Source organism: Canis lupus, chromosome 19 (assembly GCF_048164855.1).
Source record: "Canis lupus baileyi chromosome 19, mCanLup2.hap1, whole genome shotgun sequence".
Classification (NCBI taxonomy): Eukaryota; Metazoa; Chordata; class Mammalia; order Carnivora; family Canidae; genus Canis; species Canis lupus.
In genome coordinates this window covers 43,210,682-43,230,535 of record NC_132856.1, presented here as the reverse complement: position 1 = coordinate 43,230,535, position 19,854 = coordinate 43,210,682, and the positions used below count along the sequence as shown (strand labels likewise).

Here is a 19,854-nt window from a genome sequence, read left to right as displayed (position 1 = left end):
TCTCGGGTGGAAGCCTCACTTGAGCTGGCCAAGCAGGAGGCCAGAAGAGCTTTCAAAATCCCTGGGGGGGGGGGATCCCTGGGGAAGAAATGGGCATGGGAAGGAAACTTCCTGTTAATGGTGAAAATCCTCTGTAGAATGCAAGCTCCCACAGGATTAAACAGGGCTGCTAGTTGGTCCCATGCCACTTTTGAAACATGATCATGATGGGTCCTGATCTGGTCCCACCACCCTCTTCAGGAAGACTTCCTCTTGCACCTCTAACATCTATGGGGTCTACTCTACCATCACCACTAGGCTCTGGGACATGAACTATGCTATCATCCTGGGCTCCCATTCCCCTCTGCCCTTCCTCCTGGTTTGGCCATCCTGAGCCAGACCCATCCCAAACGCTGCTTCGGGGCAATGCTGGACCGTGGAAATCAGCATTTGCCTTCACCACACCAATCCTCTAGTTCCTGGGGTTGGTTGGTAGGTTTTACACAAGGGGCTCTAACTCAGCATGTAAGCTGAGGTCAGAAACAGTGTCTACTGGGGTGCCTGGGTGGCTCAGTTGGTTAAGTGCCTGCCTTCAGCTCAGATCATGGATCTTAGTTTAGCCCTCTGCTCAGCAGGGAGTCTGCTTCTCCCTTTTCTGCTGCCCCTCCCCCAGCCCTTGTTCGCAAGCATGCTCTCTCTCAAATAAATAAATAAAATCTTTTTTTCAAAAAGAAAGTGTCCACTAACACAAATGTGTAGGAAGAAGTCACTGCATTTGGGACTCAAAGCCCATTTATGATTCCACAGCACCCAGGGCCCAAGACTCTCAACCTTCTAGGCCTTCTCAGTTGCTCTGTCTTTACCTCCTCGGGGACATATGCCTTCAGGGTCAATGAAGACCACAGCTATGTATCTCAAGCGGGATACATTACAATGTGTGGGCATCAACCCTAAACAGATTTTTTTTTTTTTTTTAAAGATTTCATTCATTTGAGAAAGAGCGCAAGTAGGGGGAGCAGCAGAGGGAGGAGAGGGAGAAGCAGGCTCCCCATTGAGTAGGAAACCTGATGCGGGGCTCGATCCTGGGACTGCCATCTGCCAACCTGACTGAGCCACCCAGGTGCCTCCCTACACAGACTTTTTAACAGAAGACCTAAAGACCTAAAACTTGCAGATAGGGAGCATTCTAGTCACATTGGCAAAGTTTACAAATTGTGATATATCTTTTCTACAGACTTTCAAATTTTCAAGCAATCTTAGACTGAATTAGTTTGTAAAAATTTCCCAATAAAGCTGCTTGTAATTTGTTAAGGCAATCCAACTCTACTCCATTTTTCTGTGCTATATGTAAATAACCCCATACTGGAATAGGAAGAGTGACTGATTTCGCCAGTAGAATGAATGAAGTAGCTCCTACCAGGTAGCCAAGAGAAAACTATTTGAATTCAATCAAATTCATAAGGAAACTATCCTCAAAGCTAATATTTGAGAGATTTGGAACAGGATAATAGTTCAATCCCCATGACCTATGGAGAGCCACAGCCTTCCTATCTTCCTAAGAAGGCAGGATCCCAGAACTTTGGATCAAGTCATGGCCACAATATCACCAAGCAAATAATCAGTTTTCCACCATAAGAATATGGAGATAGACAAATAAGCAATCAGAAGTTAGCATGTGAGGTTATCTTTTATTCTAGTCACCATAAAACACTTGCATCTCTTCCTCCAGGAAGGGTTCTGCGGGTTCTTACGTAAAACAACTATCAATTAACTAAATTACCATTGTATCCATCGAGAGCCTGAGCAACCACGTCCTTTGCCACTGTCTCATACACCAAGTCCTGGGAGGCATTGTGGAGAACTCCATCCAGCTTGAATGACCAGTCTGTCTGCTTGTTATTGACAACTCCTTTCTGAAGATCTTTTTTTATATGAATATCAATGCTCTAAAAAGAGAGGAAAAGAGAGAGTGAGCTAGTTTTTAGGAAACCAGTATGAAAAACTCACTGCCAGCTGAGGCCTGACTTGGAAAAGAGAGAGGAAGTGAACTTTAGGAAGAATAGGTACTTCCACAAATGGGCCAATAGTCTAATGATTTCTTTGAGATGGGAGAGGGAAGATCCTGCAGGGAAGCCACACAACCCTCAAGGCGGAAGGATCAGGAGACCGAAGCACCTCCTAGTTTCAGGACTTGTCACCTTAGATTAGAGGGTACTATTTGTCTCTGTTCCCCCATGTATGAAATAGGGGGAGTGGGTGTCAAGAACATTCACCATGTTTCTGCTAAACAAGCTTTAGACACATTCATTAAGCACAGTGAGGTCTTGAATTAGGCCAGAGAGAACAGTGGGGACACAGGTCTGGGCTTGAGCCACATCTTTAACATACTATAGCCCACTGTGAATAATGATGAATTAATAGCCACAGAAGAGGCTCTTCTTGGCTTCTCAGACTTAGTTCCTCACTGGTACTACAGCAAATTAAGGGTGCCTACCCATTTGTAATTTAGATGAACAGATTAAAAAAAAAATTTAGGGATCCTTGGGTGGCTCAGCGGTTTGGCGCCTGCCTTTGGCCTAGGGCACGATCTTGGAGTCCAGGGATCGAGTCCCACGCCGTGCTCCCGGCATGGAGCCTGTTTCTCACTCCTCCTGTGTCTCTGCCTCTCTCTCTCTATGTCTATCACAAATAAATAAATAAATAAATCTTAAAAAATATATATTTTTAGAACCCTCCAGAGCAAGCCATTATGGCAGTAGCTGGTTTAGGAACACATTATGTTAGGTCAGTGGTAGGTTTCAGTCTTCACAATGGGGACTTCTGATGTAAAGAGAGTCTTCTTGGAACTTTATACTAGATGCCCTAATTCAGGAGCCAAGACACAGCCATATGCAGAAAAAGTAAGATCAAGAAAAAGAGGCTTGGTCCATCCACACATTAAATGCTCTGTGCTTCTGTGTTCATTGAAAATGTGTCCAGCAAGATATACTTCACAGGGCTATACGTGAGTTTTTTTCTGACTGCCAGGACTTGGAAAGCCTGGGTAGTTTGCTATTGAATTCTTCCCTTAAAGAATGTCTCCATGTTGCCCGGAGGAGATTCACAGCTGTTTGCTGAATGAAAACATAGGGCTTTCTCAACCTGTCCCAAGCCTGTCATGGGCTTCAAAAAGTTTGTCAGGATAGTGATAAAGGCAAGGGGATGGATCAATCTTCCCAGTTTTTCAGATAAGAGTTTTTCCCACTGGTTTGGCAACTTTAACAGTTATCGACTTAGGACATTCTTACTGGATGCCCCCCCGCCCCCCCCCCAGGGGAGTGGTGGTTATATAAAAGCAGATCTGATCACCAGAAAGTTTTGTGTGGACAAATGTCAGTTTTTATGTATCAGATATGAGGATGAAGGTAAATCTATTAATCAAAAATACAATTAAAAATGGGAACTTCAGGAGTTTCCTCATCAGAAGCAATTCAGAGGGAGGGGTTTGGACTTGTTGGGACTCTGAAGTCCATCTCAACTTTTATCAATTCTGTCTCAGTTCTTTTTTTTTTTTTTTAGATTTTACTTATTTATTCATGAGAGGCACACACACAGAGAGAGAGAGAGAGAGAGAGGCAGAGACACAGGCAGAGGGAGAAGCAGACTCCATGCAGGGAGCCCAATGTGGGACTCAATCCTGGGTCTCCAGAATCATGCCCTGGGCCGAAGGCAGGTGCTAAACCGCTGAGCCACCCAGGGATCCCCAACTTGGTTCTTTTTTTTTTTTTTTTTAAGATTTATTTATTTATTTACTTACTTACTTACTTACTTATTCATGATAAATAGACATAGAGAGAGAGAGAGAGAAGAAGGCTCCATGCTGGGAGCCCGACGGGGGACTCAATCCCGGGACTCCAGGATCATGCCCTGGGCCAAAGGCAGGCGCTAAACAGCTGAGCCACCCAGGGATCTCCCCGTCTTGGTTCCTAAAGGATGTTTAGAGACAGGGTCAAGTTGTAGCAAGGTGGGACAGAGAGGGGCAGGCCAGTGAAGACAAGCATGTTCCACTTACTTTGTTGTCATCTCCGTATTTGATCATCTCATGAGCAAAGTCATCGGTGGGTTTGACACGGACGAATGCGTGAACTTTTTTCCTAGTACCCATTCTAGCTAAAAAGAAGAGAACAGTGCAACTTTCAGTGGTCATCATCAAGTGACAAGGGGAGATATCATACATTAAGATCAGAACAGAGTGAGATGCAGTCTGTGTTTTCCTATCCCACAGACAGCCAGTCTTCCTTTTTACCCCTTAGCATGTCAGTGCTCTATCCACAGGACACTGCTCTCAACATGTATAGGCACTTCCTACTTTACAGGCTGACTCATCAATTCCCACCAATGGCTCCCTAAGAGACAGATATACAAGACAAAAAGAATGCTCCCTTTAGTGGTCTATATAATCTTAGATGTATTATTCCCTAAAAATGTTCTGTAACTGAGTCCATTCATGCTTTGCCTCATTCGTTATATTTTTCTCAAAAATTTTAAAAATTGGAGGTGCCTGGGCAGCTCAGTCGGTTAAAGGTCTGACTCTTGGTTTTGGCTCAGGTCATGAGGAGCCCCATGACTGCCTACACAGCCCAGAGTCTGCTTGAAATTCTTTCCCTCTCCCTCTGCTTGCATGCTTGCTCACTCTCTCAAATAAATAAAATCAGGGCAGCCCGGGTGGCTCAGGGGTTTAGCACCACATTTGGTCCAGGGCGTGGTCCTAGGGACCTGGGATTGAGTCCCACATCGGGCTCCCTGCATGGAGCCTGCTTCTCCCTCTCTGTGTCTCTGCCTCTCTCTGTGTGTGTCTCTCATGAGTAAACAAGTAAAATATTTTTTTAAAAATCATTTAACAGGGGATCCCTGGGTGGCTCAGCGCTTTGGCGCCTGCCTTTGGTCCAGGGCGCAATCCTGGAGTCCCGGGATCGAGTCCTGCATGGGTCTCCCGGCGTGGAGCCTGCTTCTCCCTCCTCCTGTGTCTCTGCCTCTTTCTCTCTCTCTCTATGTCTATCATAAATAAGTAGATCTTTTAAAATAAAAAAAAATCATTTAACATTCTTTTTAAAAATTGAATTGCATAACCAAATGATAATAAATCTCATATTTTATTGGATATTAGTCTCATTGGTGAAATCACAAGAGGCCCTCTCCTAAGAGAGCCTGTGTAAAAATATTTAATACTAATTAGACAGAAAATTTTGGTTCCAGCACTGACATAGAGTGGAGAAGCAAAGAGGGTTATTAAACAGAAGGAATGACTATGCTATGTTTATTGCTTTGAGGGGAATTTAAAACTAAGCTCTTCAGGCGCCTTTTATACAATGAGAATAAAAAAATTAAGTATTGAGAGAGAATGTCAAGAGCTCTAAGGAAAGCTAAGGGAAAAAATCAATCTGTAATCATCATCAATTGTATTAAACCTATTTAAGTATACTAGAAAACAAGAAAAAGTCTATGAAAATATATTTAACCTCATTGTTTGAAACTATTGGGGAAATACAAAACGTATTTGTATTTAACAAAATACAATTTTAAATTGTTCAGAGAGGAAACATTTCTAATTTTACATATAAGTTTCCCTAATATCCTATATATTGGCAAATTGAATTTAAATAAAATATTTTTAAAAATAAGTTTCCCAAATATCAATCTAATATTTTTTCTTTCCTTTTCTTTTTTTAAGATTTTATTTATTTATTCGTGAGAGACAGAGAGAGAGAGAGAGAGAGAGAGGCAGAGACACAAGGTAGACAGGGAAGCAGGCTCCATGCAGGGAGCCTGACGTGGGACTCCGGGATCACACCCTGGGCTGAAGGCGGCGCTAAACCGCTGAGCCACCTGGGCTGCCCACTTTCTTTTTCAAATAACATGAACAATATTAAGTAGTCTATGATCATGTAGTCCTAACACTAGGCTCTCACATTCAATGATTTCACTTTTATGGAGCTATACATATAAAGAAAGAATGTTAAAAACTCATTTAGAGTTCAAGCTCCAAATGTACAAAACACACTTGGAATAGAGACAAGGCCCAAGGGTTTGGAGTGTGCTTCATGGTACACTTCTCTTCTGACCTCCCTTCTCATGGTTAAACCACTTCAGTAAGAAACCAGGCATTTGCCACTAAAATAACCTGTACCTTCATAGGTCAGGAGAGAGGAGTTGAAACCAAATAAATCTCCAGGATATTATTGAAAAACAAAATAAACAAAACACAAAAAACCACCAGCAAAGGAATTTGTTGAATTTATGAGTAGTTAAGGAAACATGAGACGTAGGGCACTGATTCAATTTCCTATTCAAATTGGAAAACAAGCAACAACATAGTTATTAAGGAAAAAATAGCTTGCTTGAGCTACTGCAAAGAACTTTAACAAATAAGCTGCTAAGATGCAAAATATTTTTAATTTTTTTTAAATTTATTTATGATAGTCACAGAGAGAGAGAGAGAGGCAGAGACATAGGCAGAGGGAGAAGCAGGCTCCATGCACTGGGAGCTCGAAGTGGGATTCGATCCCGGGTCTCCAGGATTGCGCCCTGGGCCAAAGGCAGGCGGCAAACCGCTGCGCCACCCAGGGATCCCGCAAAATATTTTTAAAAAACTAATTGTTAAGACATTTACTGTAAAGAAAAAGTCATGCATGACAGGGATTTCTTCTCCAAATTACAGTTAATTATTTTACTTTTTAAAAAAGCACATTAAACAAAGAATATTAACATTTTACGTGTTATTATCTAACAACATTACATGAATGTTACCTCATAAAAATGACTGCATATTTCAAAAATATTAATGTTCCTCTACGTCTAAATACAACTTGCAATGACCATTAGATTTCCTATTATAATCATATTGTCATCAATCGTATTAAGTATCTCTATAGAAACAAATTAAAGGGATCCCTGGGTGGCGCAGCGGTTTAGCGCCTGCCTTTGGCCCAGGGCGTGATCCTGGAGACCCGGGATCGAATCCCACATCAGGCTTCCAGTGCATGGAGCCTGCTTCTCCCTCTGCCTGTGTCTCTGCCTCTCTCTCTCTGTGACTATCATACATAAATAAATTTAAAAAAAAAATTAAAAAAAAAAGAAACAAATTAAATAGACAGTCCCTGCCCTTTATTTACAGTTTCAATGACATTGACAAGTGAAACCCTAACCATTACAAGCCCTTCAGATGTCAAATCAAATAAGCAAACATGTCACTTTCATATTTGTCTACTGTAGAGCTGTGTCCACTTGTTACATTCCCTAAGTAATTATTTCACGAAGTCTTTTCACAGCCATTATGGGAACATTCAGACTTTTTGATTTTTAGAAAAATGAGTCTGAAAGGTATTCAGGTGATCAAGGATGATGGCTTATCCAATTTCAGTTCTAAAATTTTTGTCTGCAAAATTGAACTTAAATACAAAGCCACAGATAGCTCTAACATGGATCCCAAACTGAGGAAATTGAAGAGAAAATCTTAATTCCAAATTCACTTTGATCTAGGCTATTGGGAAGTTGCGAGTGGCGGAAGGTGTGTTTTGACTCAAGCAAATTTACCATCAATCTCTAAAGTTCTGGGAACCATTGCTCACACCAGTCTGAGGGCCCAACCTCCCACCCTAGATGCCCTCCAAAAGAAATCAGCCCAGATGGCAGGTGCCCAGGCCTCACTCCTGGAAGCCCCCATCCACTCAGCACAGGAATGGTACAGAAAAGCTCAAGCATTGCCCTCCCCTCCAGAGTGGGGCCTGCAATTTGCCAGCACACACATGCAGACCCCTATCTTCCCAAGGCCCACCCCATGCTCACATCCATGGCTCCAAGTATGCCAGGAGCTATACCCACTAAGGCAAGCCTTCTCTAATTTTTTTTAAGATTTTTTTTAAAAGATTTTATGTATTTATTCATGATAGACAGAGAGAGAGAGAGAGAGAGAGAGAGAGAGGCAGAGACACAGGCAGAGGGAGAAAGAAGCGGTTCCATGCAGGGAGCCCGATGAGGGCCTCGACCCTGGGACTCCAGGATCGCACCCTGGGCCAAAGGCAGGCGCCAAACCGCTGAGCCACCCAGGGATCCCCAAGATTTTATTTTTTTAAGTAATCTCTACACCCAACATGGGGCTTGAGCTCACAACCCTAATATCAAAAGTCACACGCTCTACCAACTGAGCAAGCCAGGCGCTCCCCCGCAAGCCTTCACTATTAAGTCCTCCTGTAAGGCTGCGATTCAGCAGGCACTAAACACCCAGACATTTAGAGACCCCATGCCATCTTGCACTTACTGAAATAACGCTTGTTATCATTCTTACGCCGCATCATTTGAGTGGGTTTCCGCTCCCAAATTAAATTACAAGTTGCTTGAGGGATACAACTGTGCTTTATCTCTTTTGAATCCCCGCTCAATGTCAAGAACAGTACCCAGCACAGAGCAGGAACTCTGGAAATGGTGGTTGGTAGTGATGGTCATGGCTGGAAGTCAGAGGGTGGCTGAATCTCCACATGTGGGTCCATCTTCGGTCACTACTGAGAGAGTCCCAAGGGGCATATGTCACTCCCTGTCACATCACCTCCAGTCCCTGAGTCCACAGCCCTTCCAAGAGGACACTAAGTTTCCAGGTACCACTTGCAAAAAAGCCATATTCAGTCCCTCACCATGCCCTCTCTTTTAGCACGGTTTTTCCCTGCCAGGACCTTGGGGGGAATGCTCTTCTCTCATGGCCGCCGCCCTTATATAGTTCTGCTGTAAGTAAGTGGACGTCTGAGTGGCCACCAGGAGACTTCTCTGAGAGGCTCGTGGTTTCCTTATTGTTTGAAGGGTGAGAATGAACAGAATTGCTACCAAGTACCTCTGAGGGCTGGATAAAAGGAGAAGGAGCATCTGCTGGGACAAGTCCCTCCCTACCTTGCAGCGCTCCTGCCCAGGCCAGGTGCTCTCATAGGGAATCCTCACAGCTATCAGAGCGGCGGCAGCGTCTGAACCCCAAACAGAGTTCAAACGCAGCCGGCCTCGATTCCAGGCAGAACTGGCCTTCTCCCCTTTCCTCACCCAACATACCGGACCCTTGCGTGGAGCGCGGGAGGCAATGGGCCTTGGGGCCATTCTTGTCCTTCTCTGGTGCGGTTTCTTCATCTGCAAAGCGAGTGGCTCGACCTGGCGATCCCCAAGCCCCCTCCAGTTCGAAAACTGACGAGTACGGAAGGGTCCAGAAGACCTCCGGTCCCCCACTTCGCGCCCTCTCAACCTCCGCACCGACGCAGAGCCCTCGTGGGACCGAAGAACGTTAGATTCGAAGACCCTACGCCCCAGGCAGCCCGCAAGCGCGCCCACGATGCCGCGCCCTCTCCTCCGCTCCAGTTTCCCGGGTCAGCGAGCCAAGCAGGGGGACTTGATGGAGCGGTGTTCGGATGGCAGCCGCTGCCCGCCGCCTCGGCGTAAACTCCCTCTCCAGCCTCGCTTCTCCCCACCCGGGCGGCGCGTGGCCCAGGATCCCCGGTGTGGAGGCAGTGGCCCGCCAGCTGCTGGACCGCTACCTGTGCAGCGACCGCAACCCCGCACTCGCGGCTGCAGAACTGTGTACAGAGGCGCCATGGCAACCGGACGTTTCCGCCGATGCCGGAAATGTCAGGGTAGTGGCGGAAATGAAGTCCGCGGCCCTGAGTCGGGATACGAGTACGGTCAGGTCTGGATCGGGAAGACGGGAGATGGGACCGGCTAATCCAGAAAGACTGAGGCAGCTGCAGGCGCAAAAGCACGGTCGGGAAAGCGAGGGAACGAAGGCTGCGCTCGCACCAGGAAGCGGGGCAGCGGCACTTCCGGCACAGAGCGGTAGGAGACTACGGCGGCCGCGCAGGGCCCCCCGCGTCCAGCCGGGCGTTCCTGGCGCGCTCCGCGCGGCCTCGTCCTGCCCCGTTTAGTATCGAGCCGGCCGGCCACGCCTGCGCAGTCGCGGCGGCCGGGGAAGATGGTGGAGGACGGCGCGGAGGAGCTGGAGGACCTGGTGCACTTCTCCGTGTCCGAGTTGCCTAGTCGGGGCTACGGCGTCATGGAGGAGATCCGGCGGCAAGGCAAGCTGTGCGACGTGACGCTCAAGGTACGGAGCGCTGGGCAGCGTGGGGCTGAGGGATAAGGAAAGAGGGGCGGGGGTAGAGGGGGGGAGAGAGGTCTAGCGGGCAGAGCGATGGGGCGAGGAGGTTGGAGGGAGACCAAGTAGGGGAGAGACAGGTGCCAAGTGGGAGCGGGGGATTGGGGCTGAGTGGGGCGACGGGCGGGGACAGCCTCTCCGCCCTTAGAAGGACAGGCTGGGAGGTGCGCGGCTCAGGCCCTCGGGGTGGGAGACGTCGAGGTGCCCGCCTGCCTTTCCTATCACACAGACGGTAGAAAATGGACTTACAGCCCCTCTGGAGAGGAGGGGACGGTGGCCGCCTCTACATTCTGATGGGCACCCGTGAAGCACCTTCTCTTGTCACCGTAGACATTTCTTTGTGCCCCTCCAAGTTAGCTGTGCCGTTGTAAGGCGCAGGCTTCTCCTTAGGTCATTGCTTGCCCTTGCTAGTTAGATTACTACCTTGTCTCTTAAGAGCTTTTAAAATCAGACCTGGATGTCTCTGCAGGTGGGCATCCACTCTGCCCCGCAGTGGAAGGTGCACCATCCTCACTACCTCCGCAAAGGTCTTCTGCGTGGGGAGAGGCATCCCTTAACCACCTGTTCCCTACTGGCATCCTGGGCCCAGGAGCCAGCCTTGCTCCCCTGCTTTGCATCCATTCCTGCCGGAGAGACATACTGTGCTGCTCCTTGGCCCAACTCCTGAGCCCTCAGGGGCCCTCCAGGTGGAAAGGTGCTGCTGTGAACTGTGTGTTGCCTATTGGGCTTTGGCTGGAAGGCTCTCAGCATCTGTGGAGGACCACGTATAATATATGTGCACATGCAGAGATCTTTTTGCCCTGCTTATTTTCTACAGAATTAAGGAACGCGCCCCCCCCCCCCCCCCCCCCCCCCTGCCTTGAGTCAGACCTCTGGATACAGGAGAGTAGAATGGCTAAGAGTGTGAAGATAGAAGGATTTGGATTAAAATCCTGGTTGTAACCTTGGGCAAGTTACTTAATCTCTCTAAGCATCAGTCCTCCAAAGGTAAAAACAGGGGTGATTTCTAACTCCCGGTATTAGTGTGAGAATTCAGTGAGGAAATTTGTGGTATTCTTTGCATGATGCCTGGCTTAGGTTTTTCATCCTCCGAAGGAGGTTGGGTTTTCCAAGAGAGGAGTGAAGTGGCCTGAGAGGAAAAAGGATGGAAAAAAGGATCTTTAGCGGGGGACCAAGGGGTTTGAGATAGATGAACTAAATAAAGGACGCAGAGGAGGTAAATGTAAATGAGAGATTTTCGTCTGTGTTGATTACATGGTAGAAGATGTCGAGGCTGCTAGAGGTTTGTAAGAAGAATGATCTGCTTGTGGTAATAAGACTTGGGGTGAGTAGAGACTGGTGAAAAGCAGTAATAGGGGAGAATTTGGAGGTTAAGATTTAGGCTGTAAGGGTGAGCCGGGTAAAGCTCGTGAGACACAGAAGCAAGAGGGTATAATGGAGTGGGACAGGTACAGATATCGCTATATAAATTGAAGCAATGTGTTTTGTCTCTGCATTTAATGCAATACAGAATATAACAACTCTTCATCATAACAGTGCTTTTTTTTCATTCATAGGGACAAGAAAGTTATCAGAGGTAGTTCCATCGATAATGTCAGTCTAAATTGCTGTGTTAGTTTCAAGCATCTGGGACATAAGGACTAGCACGAAGGCACAGGGCAGAGCTGGAGAGGACCTAGAGTGTTTGTTTCATTGGTTTTCTAGCTCTTTCAAGGTACAGCCTGAGGAGTAGCTCTTGGCCGTGTGATGGTGAGGGCCGGGGAGAAGCCCAACAAACCAGGCTTTCCTTCATTTCACTCCCCTGCACTAGAGCTGCTCTGTGATATCTGTTTTGGTCTTTCTCAGGATGGAGTCTTTCCTGAAACTTCTGATGTTTCTGGACTGTCTTCCAAATACATACTGAAAAATCAGTTGGACGCTTTTTGTTGTGGGATGGATTTATTGACTAGTGGGCCTCCTTGCAGGGCAGGGCTTCTCAGTCTTAAGCAGCTATTAAAATTACCTGGTGGCCTGTTCGCACACCAGGTAATGGTGGACCTCACCCCAGAATTTTTTTATTCAGTGCGTCTGGCATGGGCCCGAGAATTTACATTTCTGACAAATTTTCCAGGGGTGCTACTACTCCTGGCCTGGCGTTACATTCTGAGAGCCAAAGCTGTAGGGTGATGGACCTGCCCTTTTCAATGCAATATGTGCAGAGTCCATGGACCTTCATTCAGGCTTCTGCGTGAGTAGAATGAGCTTGGCTGTTATTCTAGGAACCTCCTGATGGGAGGAGCCTGGGGGCTCTTGCTTCCACCTGCAGACTTTCACTTAATCCCCCAAAATGGTGCCACTTCTTTGTCTTCAGTGGTTGGTTCCCTTTATGCCCAAGTCTGGAGTCTCTAATTCATCCTGTCCAGATGATAAACCTCCAGTCTTCTGCTGGAGTGGTGACGGAAAAGTTGCCTACCTAGGGGAGGGGGCCAGTACTGCTTGATTTCAGCCTCCCTTATGCTCACATCTTCAGAGGAAACCTGAATCTCCAGCAGTTGAGATTTAGCAGAGACTCTGCAGTGGCTTGCCATGTGCAGCACTCAGTGTTCAGTTGAGCCAGTTTATTCATCTTCCAAAGTTTGCTGATATTTTTTATCTGCTCTCTCTCTCTTTCAGCTTTTTTTTTCCTTGGGAGCTTTGCTGTTCCTTGATTGTCAGTTTGAGAGATGATATAGCACAGATTCAAGCCAGACTGCCTGGGTTTGAATCCTGACTCTGCCACTTACTAGTTTTGGAAACTTGGGCAAGTTACTTAAACTACCTGGGGACTCAGTTCCTTCATCTGTAAAATGGACATCATCACCTACCTAATAAGAGTGTTAGGGATTCCATTAGTTAATGCGCTTAAAGTAATCATGTTGTAAATGCTCAGCTTACAGCAGAGATTTATGAACAGTGATGTCATTATGAATGATAACGATGGGGTTTCTAGAGAGGAGAAATAAATGAGTATGTTTAACCTGCCATTTTGAATTTGTTTTAGCTTCTAATGAATTCTGGATGATTTTATCTAAACATAATGTTCATTGTCTTAACAGAGTTTGCAGACCACTACTCTGTTTCAGTAGCCTGCATTTTACAGATGAGAACCCAAACCCAGAGGACGGGACTTGTTCAAAGTCACAGATTGAGTTAGGCAGAGCTAGAATTAGAGACTGAACTTCTGGTTTCTGTTTTCCTGGTTAAAATGTTCTTTCGTGCTCTCCTGGTGCCTCTTCTATCACTGACAGTGACGCACCCGATTCTATCTGCTACCATGTGATTTAATCTACCTCAAGTCACTTGTACTCATTCTTACCAACAGGTCATCTTTTCTATCTTCCCGAGCTTTAGGGAGTGTGTGATAGTGTTAGCAGGTATGATGCATTCTCAAAATTCACTTCCAACTCTCCAACCTTACTTAATTTTGTTTTTGGAAATAATTGAAATTTAAATTTCTTGGGCACCTATTGGATTATTAAGAAGAGGTAGAACAGAAAGGGTAATGATATTGGATTTTTAAAATCCTATTCTATGTCTGTGTTGACTCGAACCTTTTTTTAAAAACTGAAAATGATGAACCCCCTCCCCAGAAAAATGCAACATATTTAACATACACGTAAAATTTTGCACTCAGGCAATTCCCCTGGGGCCCATCTCTGGCTCATAGGTTATGAATCCAGCTGGGTATTGTTCTTCTAACAGAAAAAGCCCAAAAAAGCCTTGGTCTGGGTAGAGAGGTTTGCATCTGTTGAGACTCTCATCCCCTTTTGCCAACAGCCAGTTTCCTCTCCTTTCCTGTGGGCTACCAGTTGCCCAGTGCTCAGGCCGCATCTGTCAGGTTCCCCTGGGTCCAGTGAGTTGAGCAGACTCCCCAGATTCAGTGAGTGTTCACCATAGTTTGTTATTCATAAGATCTAGACCCAGCGCTTAAACATTGTTCTGTTCTCTCCTTACCTACTCCTTTTTCTTTATTTGTGAGAGCAAAATGGGATCACCAGACTTGCATATTATTCACTGACCCATAAGCTTAGGAGAGGAGCTTCCTTCTCGCTCTGTTTTGCAACCACTAATGAATGGTTTTTCATTGATTTGCTGGCATCAATCTTCTACCATTTTCCTAAGGCCCCTGCTAAGGTTTGAACCCAGATCTGAGAATTTATCCTCCAGAAGGAAACGTCTTTTCCATGGGTAAAAGGCACAGTATTCGAATATTTCCTTTTGACCCACTAAATCCAGGTACACAGTTCTCATTGAAGCTGGCTTCAAGAGCCACACATTTGAGTCTGAAATATTGCCTCATTTGCTCCCACACTGATTTGGTGACGAAAGAGTGTGTGGAAAGGATATCAGGAAGTGAAGTAAGGACTTGTTGATGCATGCCTTTTTTATGTTATATGTGGCATAGTGAGTTACACAGGTTAATTATAGAGCTAGGAGAATCCTATGAAAAGGAGCCATAGAGGTTGTCTATCAGAGCGATTCATTTTAAATATTAAAAAAACCCTGAGGCTTAGGGATATTAAGGGATTGCCCAAGGCACAAAGCTATATTTTCTGGGATCCAGCATTGCTTTTTATTGGTGGTGGAAGGAATGCTTTTGCATCCTCTTTCAGATTACTCACCTGCTCTGCTGCTGTTATGAAGCAGAATAGGGAATGCCATATGCAGTCTCATTTTCTTTTTCTTTTTAAAGATTTTATTTATTTATATGATAGCAGCACGCAAGCCCAAGCAGGGGGAGCAGTAGAGAGGGGGGAGAAACAGAGTTCCTGCTGAGCAGGGAGCTAAGCGTGGGGCTCAATCCCAGGATCCTGGGATCATGACCTGAGCTGAAGGCAGATGCTTAGTGGACTGAGCCACCCAGGTGCCCCCGCAGTGTCATTTTCGAGTATGGAGGACAGCGATGTATATGTCCGGTTGCAACACCATTGCTCTATTTCAGGAGAGAAAAAAGATATGGGTTTAAAATAAAAAAAAAAAGATGCCAGTTTTATTTGCTAGCCTTTTGAATTCTGGACTCTTGATTTTGAAATGGCACTGCATTGAAAAACTTGTGCTTCTGAATATTGTTCATTCTCAGAGTTTTCTACTGACTTTTCTGAGGCATTTGTGTTTGTTTCCAGGCTTGCCTCTTTTGAGTGAACAATTAGACCCAAGAGGAAGAATGTGCTTCTTGAGAGCACGTGAGCACTTGCACTTGGGATATGAATTCATGTTCATCAAACAGTTAGTTTTGCTCTTTCTTCTTCAAGTTATGTTGTGGGTAATGCTGTTACATTTGAACACCAGTCAGAGGATGAAAGAGCTTGTGGCTGCCCGATGTGTGGGTAGGGAAAGGGAGTTGGGAGCATCCTGAAAAATCAGTTACCACCCAAGCAGCATTCATGGGGTTCGCCGTGATGCTTCTGCATGAGTTTAAGAAGCCTGTGTTCAGGGATGATTCCTATAGCAGGCAGTTCGATGGAAAATGGGATCACATTTGTCTAAAGGTGTGTTCCTCGCCTCTTCTAAATTATCAGTCTGGTACCTCCCGTCCTACTTTTGATTTGCTGAGTGTGGGCATTCCTATTGTCTCTTTGGTAGAGAGCCAGCCAGTTTCCCCACAGTTTAGGAAGGCCTCTTCCACATGAACAGCTGACCAAATCACCACTCATTTCCAGCTTGGGAGAAGAGAAGGAACCAAGATGTGTGAACCAGGAGTTGGCAAGCATTTTCTGTAAAGAGCCAGATAGTAAATATTTTAGGGTTTGTGGGTCATACAGTTTCAGTTGCAACTGCTCAACTCTGATGTTGTGGCACCAAAGCAGCTGTACATAACTCATACATGAATGAGTATGGCTTTGTCCCATTAAAACTTGATCTACAAAAATAAGTGTAGGCCAAACCCGTTGGCTGTGGCTGGCAGACCCCTGTTGTATAGTGATATGGCCTTTGTAAAGTTCAAGGCTTTTGTTGTAGGTTACACTTCTTTTACAGCCCCAGCATATACTTCTGTTGTTCCAATACAGTATCTAGCAGGTGGAAGCATCTCTTGTTAAAGAGTACAGATGGACCAGAAGTGAAGAACTTTCTTTTTCCAGCTCACTGCAGGTGATCATAGGACTATCCTGGTTGATGACTGAATAACTGACAAAGGAGAAGTTACTGTTAAATTTTGCATCTCATCTTTAAAGTCTTTTAGCTCTGCTGGAGCTTGAAGGAGACTATTTCCAAAACGTTAACTAAAGACACCATGCTCCCTTTCTGTCTCAGTTGAAGCTGAGGATGCTTAGCTGCTTGCAGAATGGCAGGCCAGAGGAGACCGTGTTGGCTCCTGTGTTCCAGTGGACCTGACTGGCTGTGTTCAGGGCCGTGAAGGTAAGGGCCAGAATTGGGGCTTATGGCAGGCACGGTAGATAGTTCACAAATGGCCCAATATCTCTGGGCAGAGTGTGCAGCAATTCTGATCAGAACACAAAAATGTTTTTCAAAAAATGAGCTCAAGGGTAGATATTTATATATATTCATAGGAGAATTACTCACAACAGCCAAAAGATGGAAGCAACCCAAGGTGTACCAGTTTTGACTGGATGAACAAAATAGTACCCCATTTTGTTGAAATACATATAATAGAATATTATGCAGTCTTAAAAATGAAAGAAATTTGGGGTGCCTGGCTGGCTCAGTCAGTAGAGCATGTGACACTTGATCTCAGGGTCATGAGTTCAAGCCCCACATTGGGTGAGGAGCCTACTTAATTGAAAAAAAAAAAAAAGAAAAAGGAAATTCTGACACCTGCTACAACATGGATAAACCTTAAAGACTTTATATATTGAGTGAAATAAGCCAGTCACAAAGGAACAGATGGTATGTGATTCCACTGAAATGAAGTAACCAGAGTACACAAAGAAAGTAGAATGGTGGTTACTCAGGGACTGGGAGGAGGAGGGAATGGGCAGTTAGTGTTTAGTGGGGATGGAGTTTTAGTTTGGGAAGATAAAAAAGTTCTGGAGATAGATAGTGGGGATAATGGTACAGCAATGTGTGGGATCCCTGGGTGGCGCAGCGGTTTGGCGCCTGCCTTTGGCCCAGGGCGCGATTCTGGAGACCCGGGATCGAATCCCACATCGGGCTCCCGGTGCATGGAGCCTGCTTCTCCCTCTGCCTGTGTCTCTGCCTCTCTCTCTCTCTGTAACTATCATAAATAAATAAAAATTAAAAAAAAAATTTTAAAAAAATGGTACAGCAATGTGAATATACTTAATGCCACTGAACTATACACTTAAAAATGGTTAAAATGGTAAATTTTATGTTACATATGTTACCACAATTTTTTTAAAAAGCTAATAAGCTCAAGATGGGCAAGCGAGATTGCTCATAGTGCTTTGATTGCAAAGACCCTAAAAACAGAAGCTGGCTCTGTGTCCAAACCCACTGATGAGAAACATGGGATACCAAGGAGTAATCTTCCCCTGTTCTTTCGCTTTTGTAGTGTGCTGCTTCAGCTGTTGAGAGCCAAATTTTGTCAGCTCAGCCCTGTAGCCGCACTTCTAATGATCACTTAAAAGGAATTGATTTCTAAGAGTCACATAATATTTAAACGATGGACACATGTCATGAGCTTATTTTTCCTGTGCTGATTTGTAAAATCTAAACGTCCTGTAACCTTGACAGAGCTGTCCTGAGGACCAGCAAAACACACTAATGCTAAAATGTCTTTCAAGTAAAAGTTTGTTGGTGTATTCTGTGAATTATAAATGGCTTTCAAAAATCTATTTGTTTTGCTTATTTTGCTCCTAAATACTAGAGCTGCATTTCATGTTGATCCTTACGCTAAATAGTGTCTCAAATGAAAGCTCTTTCCCTCCTAAACCATCACTGCTTTTGTTCATAGATGGCACACCATCCATGTATTCAGGATGGAAACTCTGGAATTGGCTTCAGTTCATCCTGTATTTTGTGACATTTATCACAATGACAATGATGTAATTATTTACACTATCATAACTCCATGAGAGCAGGAACTATGACTGATTTATTCACTGACATGTCTATATAACAGGCACTTACTTAGTAAGCCGCTGTTGTAATTTGGATCCTCTTAATCTTTTTCCTAACCCAGGATTTCTTGAATAGTATATTGAGAGAATTCTTATAGACACTTGAGGGGATGGTCCTTGTACAGCTATTGGACTGTTTTTCCCCAGGCTCAGGTCCAACCCTGTAGTTCTCTGGTTCTGAGTGGCTTCCCATTTCATGCTTATTCAACAATATCCTCAGCAGATAGGTCAGCACCTTCCTCATGCCAAGCACTATTCCATGTGCTGGACACACGGCCGTGAGCAGGGTAAGGCACCCCCTCTGAGTAGAGGGGTAGGGGGTACAGAGGCAGACAATAAACAAATATGTATAAAATGTCCAGTGATGATAAGTGCTAGGAAGGAAAATAAAGCAGGACAAGAAGACTGATAGAGTGTTGTTTTTGTTAGACCAGAACCAGCCTCTGTACATAGAGATCTGAATGAAATGAGAGAATGACCCATGAGCGTATCTGAGGGAAAGTATTGTAGGTAGAGGGAATAGTAAGCATAGAACCTTGAGGCAGGAGCATGCTTGGTATTTTGGGAAGCACCACAGAGCTGGTGTGATAAGAACAGAGTGACCTAGGAGAAAAATGGAAGGACATGAGGTTGGAGGGATCCACTCCCAGGCCCAGCACAGTTTGAGTGGCCCAGTGAATACTTGTTGAATGAGTGAATGAATGAATGAATGAAGGTAGACAGTTATTACTCGTGTATTTGTTTATGAGTGGACAATCAGGGCACAGTGTTCAGGACACACATGAGAAAGGTAGGGTGCGTTTTCCGGAGTTCGTGAAGAGAGCACAGGATTTCACCTGGACTTTTCACAGGAGACATGATGCTAATGCCCAGAGCAAGAGAGGCCAGTTCTGGCTTGTCCTTGAAACGACTTTTATTTTTCTGCACTACAGAGAGTAGAGACTTGCCGGGGAAGCAGGAAGTAGACCAGGGCTGTTCAGCTCTTGGTGGTTTAAGAGGTGCTCCTACTCGTGTTGGAAAAAAGCTTGGAAAAAAGCTTGTCTTTTTTCCCCTTTTGTAGGCTCTCCCTTTAAGTCAGCAAGACATCTGGGGAGAGCCACCTGAATGGTGGGAGTGCAGGAGCAGCAGCAGGTGGTGGCTGGTTTTCAGGAAGGATTAAAGGAAAGGCCTATGATTTAACTGCATCTCTGATTATTCTAAGCTGCTCACAGAAATCCGTCACTGCATCTGTGAGACGTGAGACAGCTTAAGCCTGTCCTGGTGGTGCTGACTACCAGTCCTGGTGGACTTTTCTAGGACCACCAGCAGTGTTCTTGATAATCAGGATCCTGCAGACGAGGCACCTCTCTGTTCTCCCCTAGTTGCCTCCAGGATCCTCCTGCTGGCTGTCTTCATGACCTGTGTTCTCTTTTGAGCCTTTGCTGTAGCATTCCTTTGGCTTGGAGTATTGCTCACATCTGCCAGCAATCTTACCCGTGCTCCAAGGCTCCTTTCATATATATTTGTTTTCTCAGAGGGAAAGAAGTGGCCAGACACTCCTTCCTCTGTTCTCCTAAGGCACTTTGCACTGTGTCTGTTCAGCATTGTCTTGTCACAAGCTGCACGCCTGTATGTTTCTACGAAGCGGACCCGAGCCATCTTTTGCTGCCCTGTTAACGAACG

The 19,854-nt window shown here is 45.3% G+C and overlaps 2 protein-coding genes across 16 annotated transcripts in view; one reads left to right on the top strand and one right to left on the bottom strand.

The window, feature by feature from the left end:
- KIF9 (kinesin family member 9) overlaps positions 1-10,064 on the bottom strand; it is a 55,938-nt gene extending 45,874 nt beyond the window's left edge. For 3 of the 11 annotated variants that reach the window (XM_072786437.1, XM_072786438.1, XM_072786440.1), the window contains exons 1-4: positions 9,049-9,781; positions 8,276-8,516; positions 4,031-4,128; positions 1,760-1,925 (exon numbers count right to left, since the gene is read on the bottom strand). In XM_072786437.1, the coding sequence (XP_072642538.1) occupies positions 1,760-1,925; positions 4,031-4,128; positions 8,276-8,312 (301 nt within the window). In that variant the 5' untranslated portion in view covers positions 8,313-8,516; positions 9,049-9,781. Of the gene's footprint in view, positions 1-1,759; positions 1,926-4,030; positions 4,129-8,275; positions 8,517-9,048 lie in introns of all 11 variants that reach the window. The other 8 variants (XM_072786442.1, XM_072786441.1, XM_072786443.1 and 5 more) reach the window with 8 other exon arrangements.
- KLHL18 (kelch like family member 18) overlaps positions 8,806-19,854 on the top strand; it is a 56,655-nt gene continuing 45,606 nt past the window's right edge. For 2 of the 5 annotated variants that reach the window (XM_072786448.1, XM_072786446.1), the window contains exons 1-2: positions 9,922-10,084; positions 16,406-16,510. Coding sequence is in view for 2 of the 5 variants with exons in the window: in XM_072786444.1 (XP_072642545.1) it covers positions 9,956-10,084 (129 nt within the window). In the remaining 3 variants the exon portion in view is untranslated. Of the gene's footprint in view, positions 10,085-16,405; positions 16,511-19,854 lie in introns of all 5 variants that reach the window. The other 3 variants (XM_072786444.1, XM_072786445.1, XM_072786450.1) reach the window with 3 other exon arrangements.